At 40.7% G+C, this 14,603-nt stretch overlaps 1 protein-coding gene across 3 annotated transcripts in view; it reads left to right on the top strand.

The window, feature by feature from the left end:
- Nucleotides 1-14,603, top strand: part of NSD3 (nuclear receptor binding SET domain protein 3) — a 40,185-nt gene that overhangs the window by 5,722 nt on the left and 19,860 nt on the right. For all 3 annotated transcript variants that reach the window (XM_006023009.3, XM_025203404.1, XM_025203405.1), the window contains exons 5-14: nt 390-544; nt 1,496-2,011; nt 3,066-3,192; nt 6,759-6,859; nt 9,347-9,392; nt 10,531-10,661; nt 11,044-11,172; nt 12,339-12,465; nt 12,885-13,082; nt 13,614-13,784. In XM_006023009.3, coding sequence (XP_006023071.1) covers nt 390-544; nt 1,496-2,011; nt 3,066-3,192; nt 6,759-6,859; nt 9,347-9,392; nt 10,531-10,661; nt 11,044-11,172; nt 12,339-12,465; nt 12,885-13,082; nt 13,614-13,784 — 1,701 coding nt within the window. The remainder of the gene's footprint in view (nt 1-389; nt 545-1,495; nt 2,012-3,065; nt 3,193-6,758; nt 6,860-9,346; nt 9,393-10,530; nt 10,662-11,043; nt 11,173-12,338; nt 12,466-12,884; nt 13,083-13,613; nt 13,785-14,603) is intronic.

Below are 14,603 nucleotides of genomic sequence, written 5' to 3'. Positions count from 1 at the left end.
ATATATATATATTATTTATTTTTTTTTAAAAATTATTATTTACTGTAGCTTGCTATCAGAAAACTTTAAAAAAAAATCCCACAGATGGCCAGAACCTCAGTGTAGCACACTGCAAATTGATCTAGTAGCCCCTATTTTTTGTGTTTCCATTCTATGTGATCTTGGTGGCCTGGCACTTAAACTTATGAAAGCCTATCATGTCAGTGAAGAGGTTGCCTAGATTTTACCATTTAAGTTTTTCAGAGCTGAGCAGAACTTCCAGGTGCAAGAACTGAGTGAGTTGAGGCGAGATGGAGGGAAAGGGCAGTGTCTAAACTTAATTGTCCAAGTAAATGCCCCACTTGATTTGGGGTGATAGAACTGATTACTAGAGTGTGTTTTAATTTCAGGTGCCCGTGAATACCATGTTCAGTTTTTTAGCAATCAGCCTGAGAGGGCATGGGTGCATGAGAAGCGGGTTCGAGAGTACAAGGGACACAAACAGTATGAGCAGTTATTGGCTGAGGCTGCTAAGCAAGCCAGCAACCACTCGGAGAAACAGAAGGTATGTTCAGTGCTCAGTGTATTACAGAGATATATAAACTGTTCATTAAAGTAAAACCCAAATTGGGCGAAGTATGCATATTTCAAAACCTGTTAGGCTGGTTTATGTTTAAATGGTGTGCGAAAGTAAAGGGCAGCATCTCTTCCACCTGGGAATATGTGATCTTTATTTATAGACAGCTAAATATTGTTATGTGGTCTTTTGTTGAGATAAATATTCATGCTTCTGTCTTTTATATTAAAAGGTTATGGGTATAGCCTTTTTAGAGAACTAGTTCTAATCGTAAATAAAACAAATGTTTGATATGAATACAAGCAGCATTTTTAATCCATTCATTATTAATCCAACCATAAGGAAAAATACCTTTTTTTAATGAAACAGTATGTACGTCTTCCTGGGTAGCTCATATCTTTGACTTGGTTGTTCCACTGGGAAAAGAAATATTAGCCACAATTATCACCCACTAGAGGTGGACTACTTGAGTAGATTTTAATTAAAAGTAGTAATGACTAGGGAAGGGAAAGGTCAGAAGCTGAGAGAAGATTTTCTTTTTAAATGTGGATAAGTGGGCTGGCTGTCTTCTGACTCGTATATTGACAGATTTGTGGGTTAACCTTTCCCCTCAGTTTTCAGTGAGGTGGTAAGTCATCAGAATCTTGCTACGTTGCTGGAGACGGTGATGTCCCCTAAGAATCCTGTTGGGCTGTTGGATCCTAGTCTGAATTTGTAGGATACGCGTGACCCCCAAATTATCTTGTAAACTGAACCAGTTTTCATCGGCCATCCGAGGCGTGTGGCTGTGTAAGGGGCTTCAGGGTTGCCTGGTAGGGTCCACATGTTGCGCAGAAGGGTGTTTGTAAAGTTGCTTTCATTGAGCATTGTCTTTTTAATGCATCTGGGAAGCTAAGTAGATCCATCTAACACGATTCTCTTTTTGTCTTTGTTTTCAAGATTCGCAAACCAAGGCCACAGAGAGAGCGTGCTCAATGGGATATTGGTATTGCCCATGCTGAGAAAGCATTGAAAATGACCCGAGAAGAAAGGATAGAGCAGTACACCTTCATTTATGTAGATAAAGAGCCGGAGGAGGCTTTGCCCAAAGCCAAAAAGACTGCTGCCTCGAAATCGGAGGCTAAAAAGACTCGGCGCCCTAAGCCAACAGTGAACACTCAGCCAGAACAGACCAATGTGGTAACAACCTCACCCTCAATATCAAATACTGAGGTGCGAAGGCAAAGTCAAAGGAGGCAGTCGAGCGTGGAAGAAGAGGAGCCGCCTCCTGTGAAAATAGCATGGAAAACGGCTGCGGCTAGAAAATCCTTGCCAGCGTCAATAACCATGCACAAGGGAAGCTTGGATCTCCAGAAATGTAACATGTCTCCGGTTGTTAAAATCGAACAGGTTTTTGCTCTTCAGAATGCTGCTGGGGATGGAAAACTCATTGATCAGTTTGTGTACTCGACCAAGGTACGCCTTATTTGCGCATCAACCTTTCTCTCTGGGAATAACACAAACCTACAGTATTTATTGCGGGGCTTAAATGTCAGCTTTCAAGGTGCACTGGCCCTGTGTAGGTTGCTTTCATTGGAGATCACATGAAAGCTGTCTAGCCTTATTTTCTTTGCCACAGCCCATACTGTACTCATCTCTTAAAACTGTGTTAACAAAATAGGCCAGTGTAACCAAGAGTTCCCAGCAAAAAAAATTAAACTGGTATTTCCCACTCTGGCTCTGCTGGCATAAATTCTTACAAAGCCATTGAACTTTTGCCAACAAGTTTTGAAGGGGTGGGTACCATTAACTACTTGCGTACTTCTAGTTATCCATATAACATCACGTTTGAGGTGCTTAGATGCTTTGGGTTAGACGAGACTTTATTTGTGCAACAAGCACGATTACAAAAATGTGAATAGAGGGTTCAAAGTACAAATTAAATCTTGCATTAAAGATGTTCTTAAATGAGATTTTACCTCGGACTCCTTCAGGCTAACAGCAGCCTCTCACAGTCAGCCTGAGGAGCAGGATTGGTGCTACATTTCTTCCTTACTCTTCTGCCCTTTCTCCTGTGAGGTATTTATCTACACTTAAAACAATTTCAAGGACCCCTTGTGTGGGGATGCCCAGGCTGGGAATAAATTCAATGAAGTCACTGCTCCCATTCGGTGGCAGTGGTGCCTCCAGTATTTCTTGCAAGAGAGAAGTGGATGCTATCCGAGATGGTGTAGGGTTCCACGAGGGAGAGCAGTTTGCTTATCAGCAGCATCACACACGCATCCCCAAGCTCCAAGTGTTGAATCTTCATAGTTTCATTGTAGGTAGGGTTGGAAGGGACCTGAGCAGATCATCAAGTCCGACCCCCGCCCCTGCCACGGCAGGAAAGAGTACTGGGGTCGAAAGAGTACATCTTGACATTGTAGATTTTGTTGTGTTGTAGTAATTGGCCTGATCAGGTAGTCCCTGACTTGTATCTGTGTGTTTTTTCTTTTTTCTTTCCCCTCTCTTTTTTTTTCCCCCCCTTAAGGGTATTGGTAACAAAACTGAAATAAGCATCAAGGGGCAAGACAAGCTTAATTCCACATCAAACCAGAGAAACGAGAAAGCAACTGCACAAAACGTATCCTCTCCTGAAACAACTTCTGGGTCAACAGGTAGGCCAAGGTTTGGACTCCTGGGCTGAACTTAAGCCCACCCAGCTTTTCAACAGGTTGCCCAAGAGTGAGTTTGCTCATGGAACCGAAAAGCATCACAGACGCATTTTTCTTTATATAATTGCAGTAACGGTTGGTGGCATGGTCAAGAGATGAGACGGTTGTTTGGAGGGGTGGCCCTTAAAGCGCTGAGAATTTAAGCCATGGGTGCAGTGCCCTTAGCAGAGTCATTTAGTATCTTGGGCTTGGCCACTTGGAGAAATCAAAATGCATCCCGGACGGATGCATTTACAGAGGCCAGATGGGGAGCAGTGGGTAGCAGTCTTACTACAGAGCTGGTAGAATGGATCTGCTGGTAAAGCATTATACTGGCTTTGGGCACCAACGTTCAAAAACAACTGCAACCCAAGGAGATGAAAACCAAATGGGCATAGTTCAGTTACTAGCCCAGCGTGAGTGCTGTTCTCAGCTTTGCTGTTTGTTCTTAAGTAACCAAGGCAGCAAATATTTCAGTGCTACAATTAACCTAATCAGTAAAATGGGATAACACTTGCCTTCTCCAAGCTGTTTGAGAGCCTTGCAGTAAGACACTGTGTAGCAAGTATTAAGCTGTCTGATAAAGAAGAATTTTTGGAGGCTGGCAATGGAAAACAGAAGGCCTAACTTAGTAATGCCCTAGGAAAAGAGAGTGAAAATTTAATTTTCATGAGCACCTTTTGATATTAGAGCAGAAAACCATTTTTTGTTTTGTGCACTTAGGAAAATGGCTAAAGGGTTTAGGTTGGCAGGGACAGACTAGGCCCAACCAGCAGAAAGTATCATTTTGAGGGCAAGAAACCATAGTATGGAGAGAAATGAATATCCCTCTGGAAAAGACTGGAGGCTCTCGGGGAGAGAAACAACTAGAAAAGCACTTCCATTTAAAATGATTCATGTTCCTTCTCTGGTAATGACTTTAATGTTTGAGCCAAACAGTCTTCATCCTGGACATGTAAAATGCATCTGATGTTGTGTGGGGGTAATATGTTTATAATTATAGCATGGATGCAAGTTTTTGGAGTACAAGGCTCCAAAAGCTTACGCTTAAGGCTCCAACTTAAAGGCTCCAGAAACGTATATTTAATTGAGTAAAAGGTAGATCTGGGGTTGAATGAGTATATGTTTATTTAAACTGATTGCTAGACGATCAGTTACATTTAATCTGGAATAAAAAATTGAGGTCTTTGAAGTGGTTTACTTGTTAAGGTTTCTTCTAGACTTTTTTTAAAACCTTGTCAAGTTATACAACGTCATTCTTGCTTCAGTTATTTGATAGTAAAGGACTTGATCCTGAGATGATTAGGTGTTTCTGAAACACAAATAGAACGAAATTAAACGCCGAACAAGAAACTTTACGCAATTCTGTCTATCTATGAACACGTTCAGTAGTCCACCTAGTTCAGGCTCTGTGCAGGTGTAATTCTTAAGTAGGTTTATCTTAAATCTGATATTCAATGGACTCTGCCTTGTGACTTTTTCAATATGCGTTAAGCACCTGGGACTTTTGACTCCTGTGTAAGCAAGCTGAAGTTTCACCTGATGTTGACAGCAGCGGGGGTTGTCTTACCAGGTGATTGCTGTTGTTCCTACAGTTTTTTTTTTTCCTCACACCATTGCTGCTACTACTACAGTTGTGTATCAGCAGACAAGGTGCTCTGCAGTGTTTCCCTCCCTTGGAAATCAGGGGCATCACCTTTTACAAATCACAGTGATTTTTTTTGAGGCATAGAGAGGTGAGGAGTCTGAGCTGCTCATGATTTTTTTCTTTTTAGGCTTTTGGGACCACAAAACATCACCCGTTAACTCCCCATTTGGCACGTGAGCTTTATTTCAGTATATGCTCCAAACAGTTGCTTTCAAAGTTGTTTCCAAAGCCCAGGCAATTCTTGGTTCCCTCTTATGCAACATAACTGCAAAGTCCTTTTTTCAAATTTATAGTCACTGGAATCTCAGAATACCTTTATAGTCAAGTATTTTCCAAAGTGACTCTGGGAGTCCTGATGCACAGTCGTCGGAGGTGAAGTAATGAATCTTTGAGGAGCGGGTGAGGTGCAGAAGTGATAGCGTGCATACCGCATCACTTGAGCATACCACTGGCAGCCAATACAAAGTGGCCTTGGTCCTCAAAAGCACTCTTCTCTGATTCAGAGCTTGTCCCAGCATAACTGCTTTTACTGTGTCGCACCTAGAAGGGAAGGAGGACTGGTGATTAGTTGAACTTGAGCTGTCAGAGTTTTCCAAAATGTAATGAATGTCTTCAGTGAGTTGTACAAGCAAGATGAAACTCCAGATGATAAGACTGCGTAGCTGTACATTTCATGCAACCATGTTAAACCGACACACGTCAAGTTAATCAAAGCTCAGAACGTACAAGGAAAAGATGGAGTTCCTTGCTGCTGAGAATCCATTGAAGAACTTTCTTCTGGTATTTAGTTAGAGCCCACCTCCTTTTCTACACGTCGTCATAACCAGAGAAGCAAGACAGACCCCTGTGACCTCCAGTAATGAATCTGTCTCTTAATAAAATAAAGCAGTTTATGTATGCAAGTTACTCTTCTAAACGAAAGAAAAAATACAAAGTACCTTCAAGTCCTCTCCTCTCCCATTAACACAGCTTGGGGATGAAGAACAAAACTTCTGCATATGGTGGAATAGAAAGTTCAGGCTTTGGACTTGAGTGCTGTGTCAACGATTTACCTCCTCTTGTGTGCTTTGTTTCATGAGATGTGTTTTGTACAAGTACAGTGTGGATGCTCCTTGGTTAAAGCTCCTTCAAAGTACTTCATTGTAGCGTGGAATATCATTTTGGGTTTGGCCAGGCTAGAGCATAGTAACCCTCAGCCTTAGATTAGAGCTTGATTTCCACATCATAAATTTACATTTACTTAATCTGCAGTTTTGATGTGCATATTAAGATAGCATCACGTCCATTAACCGTTATGTTTGTGTTCTTTTTTTTCCTCCCTCAGCATCCTGAAGTCCTTTAGTAAACGTTTCAGGTTTCTAATTCAGTGCAGCCGCTGTAGCTTGTCTCTTGCTGAAACTTTTACTAAAATCTAGAGTTCTGATACAGAACTATCTTTTTTGGCAGTGAAAGCTAAGTTCTGAATCTTTTGAAATTCTACAACGTTTTAGATGACATGATGTTTCTTTAAATTAAGGATTTTCAGGATTACGGAGTTATTTTTCTTTAAATTATAGATACCTTCGTAAGAAAGCCAAAGGCAAAGAAGAATGACCCAAGCAGAGGCCGAGACATGCCATGCCTAAATCTGTGCGCTCTAGCCTTTCCCTTCCGCTTTTTTTATTGGTGTCTTTTTTTGAATCCATGTTCTCCGCACAGAATTGATGTGTTTTGTCTGCAACCAGGGCAACAACTGGCAGATAACTTTAAATTGATCTTTTAAAATGTTTGAGTTATGTTTGCAAAGAAGAAGAAAGTCTTGAGTTGAGTTAATGGTGTTGGAGAGCTCTTGCTGTACTGAAATTGGGGGAATCGCATAATAGAAACTCTTTTCCTCCCTTAGGTTCTGTAGAAAAGAAACAACAGAGAAGATCGATTAGAACGCGCTCAGAGTCTGAGAAATCCACGGAAGTTGTGCCAAAGAAGAAGATCAAAAAGGAGCAGGTTGGCTTCCTCCATGTAGAGAGTTAAAATATTTTGTATTCATAAATGTTGTGGCTTAAATTGGTGCCTTTTTTTTATTTTTCTCCATTTCCCCATCGGGTTTCCTTTTGGACTATCCTCCATGAAATTCCCCTGTCAATACCATTGCTGTGACTCTGCTACTGGCATCTTCACAGTATCAGTCAGGCTTTGGATAATGGGAACTCAATGATGCAAGACCTCCTAATGAACCGTACATGTTTACTTTGAAATTTCTGTTGTGTTTCAGTCATTTCTATTTGATGGAATTGCCACCAGGTTCCTTCCTCTTCTTACTCTTGGTTTAACTGCTGGTTTGTATTGAGATTTTGTTTTTCAAAGAGAATTAGACTGATTAATTTGACCATTGGAAAATGAACTCGCTACGATTGAATTTAGCTTACAGATGATTAATACGATTTTTATATTGGCAGACAAAAAACAGGTCTTCTGGGATTGATTTTTTTTTTTTTTTTTCTTCGAGTAGAACTAACATGTATAGGGCACTTCTTTAATTTGGATGTCAGACAGACAAATGTTGTTGCTTTTTTTAAATAGAAAGTTCTGAGTGGAGACAGGCAAGTTGAGTAAGCAACGTAATTTAATTTTAAAAAGGAATATATTTTTTAACCAATTTGTCAAAATTGTTGGTTCTTTTCCTTGGGCACATTTGATTTCCCCCTCTCCCCCAGTTTTAAACTGTAAAGTAATTTACCCTTGAAACCTAAGAATTTTGGATAATGGACATTTCTTTTATGTAGCTCTTTCCAAAGGGCACTTTTTTTTTTTTTTTTTAAAGGGACAGCTGAGTTAAAGGTTTGGTTTTTCTTCTTTATTTTTAAACTTTATAATAGGATTCTGTCTTTTTTTATCTCTGTTTTAAATTAATGCTTTATTTTGTTTCATTTACCTTTTAGAGTTTGAAAACAGACCTAGTCACTTCTGTGTTCCATGGTTTGCTTCTAGTGCGCTACCATGATCTTCTGTGTTTGGGTTGCCAACAAAGGCAGAAGAACATATTTTTTAACTACAAAGTGTACGTTTCTCACTGAAACTTAAGCGCAACTAAATGTTGAATGTGAGATACCTTACGTATAGTTCCTTGAAAATCTTGATGTGCGAGGAGTTTCAACTTCCCTATTTTTTAAACGAACCCTCCTGCGTTTACCTTAATTTAAAAAAGGTACAAGAACCAACAATATAAACTTCTTGGATCCCAATTAGCTATGCTTGCTTATAGTATGTAGCTAACTAAGACTATGAACATGGAGTTGCTTTTCTCAGGAAAAGTATATGACTAAAAACTTAAAATAATCAGAGATGCACTGTAATGCGCATAACCTTGAATGTATTAAGTTATATTTTAAAAATCTGAGTAACTTCTTCAAATGACGCAACAATATTTGTTATCCAGAGTCGAGTTTTTTTTGCAGCTGAGTCAAATTCAGTCTGCAACCACTTGGTTTAAAATTATAACTGGAATGAGTATAATAAATGGGGGAAAAACAAAATGTTAATGCTACTGTTACAGTGAGTAGTAGAGAAATAAGTGATTGTTTAGATTTTATATTTGTATTACAAAATGTATCCAATACAAATCCTTCTATTGTATGTTTTTACCTATTGTACAACAAAATAAAATATTTTTTAAAAAAAATATAGAATAATCCTTAAATATTTACTAAATGTGTTTCTACATGAATATGTAACCACATTGTAAGAAATAACTTGCAATCCTTAACCTAAAAACCAGGATCTTAGGAGACAAGTTGCTTCATTTAATTTTGGTACAGTCACCAAATTTCCGTGTGTTACGTGTATGATGGCAGAACGATTTCTAATCTCATCCCTCCGATGTAGGACCAAGAACTTGAAACGCTTTTCCAAGACCATAAACTTGTCTACTTCAGTTCGTACTGATGTTGAATCTCCAGCTGTATAGAGCGCTACAATGTTCTATACGAAGTCCACATCCTCACCTTTATGGTCCTTGCAGCACTCTGTACAGAAAAAAGGTCCATATTCCCAGAAGCTCAAGCGTGCATGCTTGGTGGAAGTGCCTTAAAATGGCAACACATTGTCTCACTAACCTGAGTGTCATGCCTGTTAAGGTAAATGTGTACTTATGCAGGTGTGGGGTTTTACAACAGCGCTAGGATTGGCTGCCAAACGGAACCCCTCTCCTGCCTGCTGGACATGGATAAAGTCTTTTTCCTCTCATCTTCATGCACAAAGAGAATCGCTGGAAAGGACTTGCTGCTAGTGCACATACGGCTGCCTTGGCACCTGGTGTTCAGCCTAGGCAGCTAGGATTATATCCCAACAGGACAGAAGCCTCACGCTGAGAAGGGGACTGACAGACTGCCTCTGAGTTCAGATATGCTAATCACTTAAACTTAATTGTCGTTTTCTTTTTAATACTAGGGGGGGAAATTCCTCTGTTAACTCTGGATTTTCCTATTCAAACAGGTTGAGATGGTTCCACAGACAGCAGTGAAGACTGGATTACAGAAAGGTGAGTTTGACTGATCTAAAAGCAAATGTTAGCTATTAATACCAGGTCTACAAGCCAGTCACTGCGACTCGCTGGTAGCTCTCAGTCAGTGCAAACTCAGTAATCCCCCTGATGTTTGCTAGTGATGTTTCTTTCTTCTATGAAGATGCTTATTGGTAAGGCTAGTTTAGAAGATAGTGGGGGCATCTACATACGTGCTTTACTGCGGAGTTGACTAATTAGCTCCACAGTAAAGCATCACTGCCTGCACGTGTGGCGCCACTAGGCTGGAATAAACTAATGAACTTTTGTTATAGGATAGTAATGCCCAACACAGGTACCGTCCTATGGCAGAGTTACTTAGTGTGCCACAACATATGTGTAGCCAGTGCCAGGGGCTGGCTGAGACAGAAGGATGCTCCAGTGCAGGGGCTGCCTGCTGGCTTGCCCCACACCAGTAGCACCCTTGTGCCCCAGCCAGCCCCTCCGCAGCATGTTGAGCTGGGGCGGAGAAGCTCCAGACTGGCAGGTTGACCCCCCTGGGCCCCCTGCCAGCTGGGTACGTAATGCCCTGGCTCAAGGTGCTGCAATCCCAGGCCTACTTGTAAATGCTGCTACCTGGGAGCAATGAGCTCTGGCACAAACTGTGGCAGAGTTTATTCAGGTGCACTAATTTCACATGTAGATGCACTTATACTTAGTATGTATTCTTGGTCTGCTTTAAACTTTTCACTCTGTGATTCGATGTACTCCAAGGTGAAGTTTATGAAACTGAGTTTCATAAATGCTGAGTTGATTAAAATGAAGACATCTCTTCACAGTAATGGTTGTAAGATGAACGATGGGTTGATAACCCGGCTGGCTTTATCCTTCCCTGGGAAGTGGTAATTTGGTAAATTGTTTCAGTATGTCACCCTATGCAGTGGTTATGGAGAAGTTTTAATTTGTTCTGTTAAATGAGATTTGGAAGCTGTTGACAAAAAGACTGTGTGTTCTGGCCAGATTGGTAGACCTGAAGGTGAGAGGCCAAGTGTGATGCTTGCAAAGTCTTCCCTCTCAGCTTCATCTTTCAAGTCTCAGCTATTTCTCTCTTAGGGATTTAACAGTTAAAGAAATTGCAAGCAATATTTTGGGATTAATTTCAGTATGTTGTGTTAAGGTGCCAGCGAGATTTCAGATTCTTGTAAACCTCTAAAGAAAAGGAGTCGTGCCTCAACTGATGTAGAACTGACTAGCTCAGTGTACAGAGATACGTCTGACTCTGATTCCAGAGGACTTAATGATCTGCAGGTAAATGTGTAATGTTTTGCATGCAGATTTTGTAGTTTCTTGAATGGAAAAATAGAAATAATTAAGGCTGCAGGCCATGAATAGGTGAGTAACCTGATAGACGCATTCAGAATTATTTTGTTTTTTTGAAAATCTGGAATGTTGTGGCAATGGAGAGTTTCATAAGGTGGGTCGGGGACTTGGGCATCGCTGTGTATGACCCAGGACATGTGTTGATAGGGACGCAGACTATTGAGTCACCATAGGGAGGTCCATAGGCTTTCTAATAATGTTCAAAACCTTCATATATATGTTGCACCTTTTAATTGATTCTGACTTACTGTTGTCTTTAATCTGTTGGAAGTGGATTGCTTTAGAATGGTTTTGGGTGTTTCCTTTGTAGGGTAGCTTTGGAAAAAACTCAGACAGCCCATCGGCTGCTGCAGATGCTGATGCTTCTGACGTGCAGTCAGTAGATTCTAGCTTATCAAGAAGAGGCACTGGAACAAATAAGAAGGATACAGTTTGTCAGGTAGGTGGTATCCTAGTAAAAACAGATAGGTCTTCTACCAGACTAGAAACCTTTTCAAAATTACGCAGCTGTGTTTTGAGCAAGTCTGTTAATTTGACACTGGCTATCCTGAAAAAGATAGAAAGTCTGGGAATGGTTTGTGTACATTAACATGCCTGAGTTCGTGGAAAATGCAGTCTAGTCTCTACGGGCACTAAATAAACAAGATTCTGTGTTCTGCTCTCTGCAAAGCTCCTAAAGTCTTTCAGAGTAAAACCAAGTGAGAATGTGTTTTAAAGCATTCAGGCCAATAGGAGATGCAGGCATGTGTAAGAGTTGAGGTTTACATGTGAATCCAGAAGTGTGGGTGCTAACTTAATTTATTAAAAATGGGAGTACAGGCAGTCCTCAGACTTATGAGGCAGTTGGGTCTTAAGTCGAAACATTGTAACTCGGAACCAATTTTCTCATAAGAAACAATGTTATAAATGGGGGATTGGTTCCTGAACCAAGGCCCGATACCATATTTTCACCAAAAATACCCCAGAATTTTGTACTCGATCAATTATAGATGAGTAATATAGCTACATTAATGTATTTATACTGTAAATAGCAATCATATTGATTGGAAAGGACTTCTTTGAGGTGACTTTGCTGGACTTTTTGAAAGGCTCTTGGTTGGACTTTTTGAAGGGTTCTTGGCTGGAGTCTTAGCTGCAGGTTTTTCTGGAGTCTTGTCTGCTTTCTTAATGGCAGTGTCCAAGAAAGTTTGGACAGATGTTCTCCAGGGAGATGAGCGACGCGGCGAACTTGTTCGCTGGTGTGGTGTCGCATCAGATCAGGCGTTGTAAAGTTGAAACTGACATCATAAAGTTGGAACAGTGTTAATTTATAAACCTTATAAGTGCGAAATGTTGTAACTCGAAACATTGCAAGTTGAGGACTGCCTGTACCTTGTTAGAGGGAGCAGATTCAGCCACTGCTGAAAGAACCCTCTACTCAATATCAGCAGATCTGTTGAGGGGTTTTGGCCAACAATCCTGTATTGTTCTGAAGTCAGGAGTGTCATAGTAGGATGAGGCTCCAGCCAGTGTGTATCGCCTTTGCTTTCAGCTCTGTGACTCGCCTATATTAAATCATTTCAGCTGTTTTATCTTTTCCCTTCCTATCTGTCTGTCTGTTTTAAGATCTGTGAGAGCTCTGGTGAGTGTCTGGTGTCCTGCGAAGGAGAATGCTGCAATGTCTTTCACGTGGAGTGCCTGGGGCTGACATCAATACCTGACGGGAAGTTCATCTGCACAGAGTGTAAAAACGGTAAATGCATTGCTGCGCCTGAGTGATGAGAGAGTTATCTCTTGGATGGGGAGGATTATTGATTGCAATGGTTGGAGGAAGCTTCGGTAACCATTCTTCAGTAAATAAAGTTCAAGAACATCCTCTTAATCTCTCCTTGATTTCCCCTAAGACTAAGTGGCTAACAGTTCAGGGCAGAGGCTCTGTCGTGTTTTGCCTTTGTATAGCACCTAGCACAAGAGGGCTCCAAGCTTAACTTGAGGTAATACCGATCAGATGATTAATTAATTCCACAGTAATACATGATCAGTTATGTAGCGGGGGGTCTATTCATTACATTAACTTCGGGGGACTTGGTTGTCTGCTGAAGTTGCAAACTTGCCTCGCAGAAAATGATGATTGTTAATTTTTTATGTCTGTTTCCTTCCTTTTCCTAAAAGGCGAACATACATGTTTTTCCTGCAAGATTCCTGGCAAAGATGTGAAGCGGTGTTCTGTCAGCACCTGTGGTAAATTTTATCATGAGGCCTGCGTTCGCAAGTTTGCCACTGCTGTCTTTGAGTCACGGGGATTTCGTTGCCCACAGCATTGCTGTACTGCCTGCTCCATGGATAAGGACATCCACAAAGCAAGTAAAGGTGAGAACGCAGTTAGGTTCAGGCAGTATCGGGAAACTGCAACGCATGACAATGAAACGAGGAGCAGAAAATAATGGTGCAATAGGCAGGGTGAGGACGTGTATTGCTAAGGTTTTCACGTTTAGTTTGGCCATTGGTACATTGGGTTATTTGTGAAACAGTTCGGTTTTGAGGCTATGTTAACAGCAGCTGCTGGACACATCAAAATAGTTTCTGTGGTATTTGGACTTGTTTGGCTGCTAAGCCTCTGGCATTCAGTTTCAACAACTGGTCAAGTGTACACACGTGGCTGAAGTACATTTTAAGCAGGTAGACGGCAATGGACTGTGCAGCAGCAGTCAAAAGCACTACTCTTGGAATGGCTAGAACCAAGTGGGGTTTCTCTTCATTTAAGCTGAACACCCCACATCAAAGTTAACAGGAGTTTTCTGAAGGGAGAATAACACCAAAGTTGCATCCCTCCGTGGTGTATTCTGTCATATCCTAATTCCACTGTGACATGGTGCATTTTTTTGCATTTATATTAAACAGGTCGTATGGTGAGATGTTTGAGATGTCCCATTGCCTATCACTCAGGAGATGGCTGTATTGCTGCAGGAAGCTTGTTTGTGTCATCCCACATTCTCATCTGTAGTAACCATTCCAAAAGGAATCACTCTTCATCAGCTGTAAATGTAGGCTTTTGTTTCGTTTGTGCAAGAGGTGAGCAGTACTATTTTTTTCCTTCCATTTTATAGCTGGTATGGTCATTGGTACAGTTAAATGAATAAACTGGGATATCTTACCAAGTAACATTTTTTTTCCCTTTTGGGGCTCCTCGATTTCCATGCTTCCTCTTGGGTTTTGGGGGATAGGAAGTGCCCGTGATTTTTCATTTATTCCTTGCTAGATTGTCACATACCTGTTTTGGCCTTTAACGTATGGTATTAACACACAAATCTGAGGTGCTGAGAATGCATCCATATGTTGCCAGTTGGCAAAACAAGTAGATGTTGAGTCCCCAGTTGTAAACTGAGCATGTTATAGTATTGTTTTACTGCCTCTTCAGCCTCATGATGAACTGCAACTAATGAGACATCTTTTAGCTGATGGATGATATTTATTTATAGCCTAGAGAATTTATTTTATTTTATTTTATTTTTTTTACATCTAGCTCCCATTAAGTTTGAGACTTTTTGTTTTGTATTTGTGTTGGAAGAGTACTACACACAGTGCCACCTAAATAAATAAAACACTGATAAGAAGGTAGTTTTCCATTTGCTTCAGCTATTATTTTTCTTTTCCTTTGACACCAGAGCAAGCTTGTCAGTTGCTTAACTTGAACTTCTGGTTCAAGGCAAGAGAAAATGTTCCAGTCACTTTATTTTACTTTGGGCTAAAAAGCACAATGCAGAAATCTCTCTACCGTGTTCTGTGAAGGGTGTGAGAATCAATTGGAGCTGTAGAGAGTGAGTAATGTATGAAAATACCCAATGCAGTACTTCAGAAAGTTTGCACTCCGTGCATCCATGTGTTTCAGCA

The sequence above is a fragment of the Alligator sinensis genome, unplaced genomic scaffold (assembly GCF_000455745.1).
Source record: "Alligator sinensis unplaced genomic scaffold, ASM45574v1 scaffold98_1, whole genome shotgun sequence".
Taxonomy (NCBI): Eukaryota; Metazoa; Chordata; order Crocodylia; family Alligatoridae; genus Alligator; species Alligator sinensis.
This window is presented reverse-complemented; position numbering and strand designations above follow the sequence as displayed.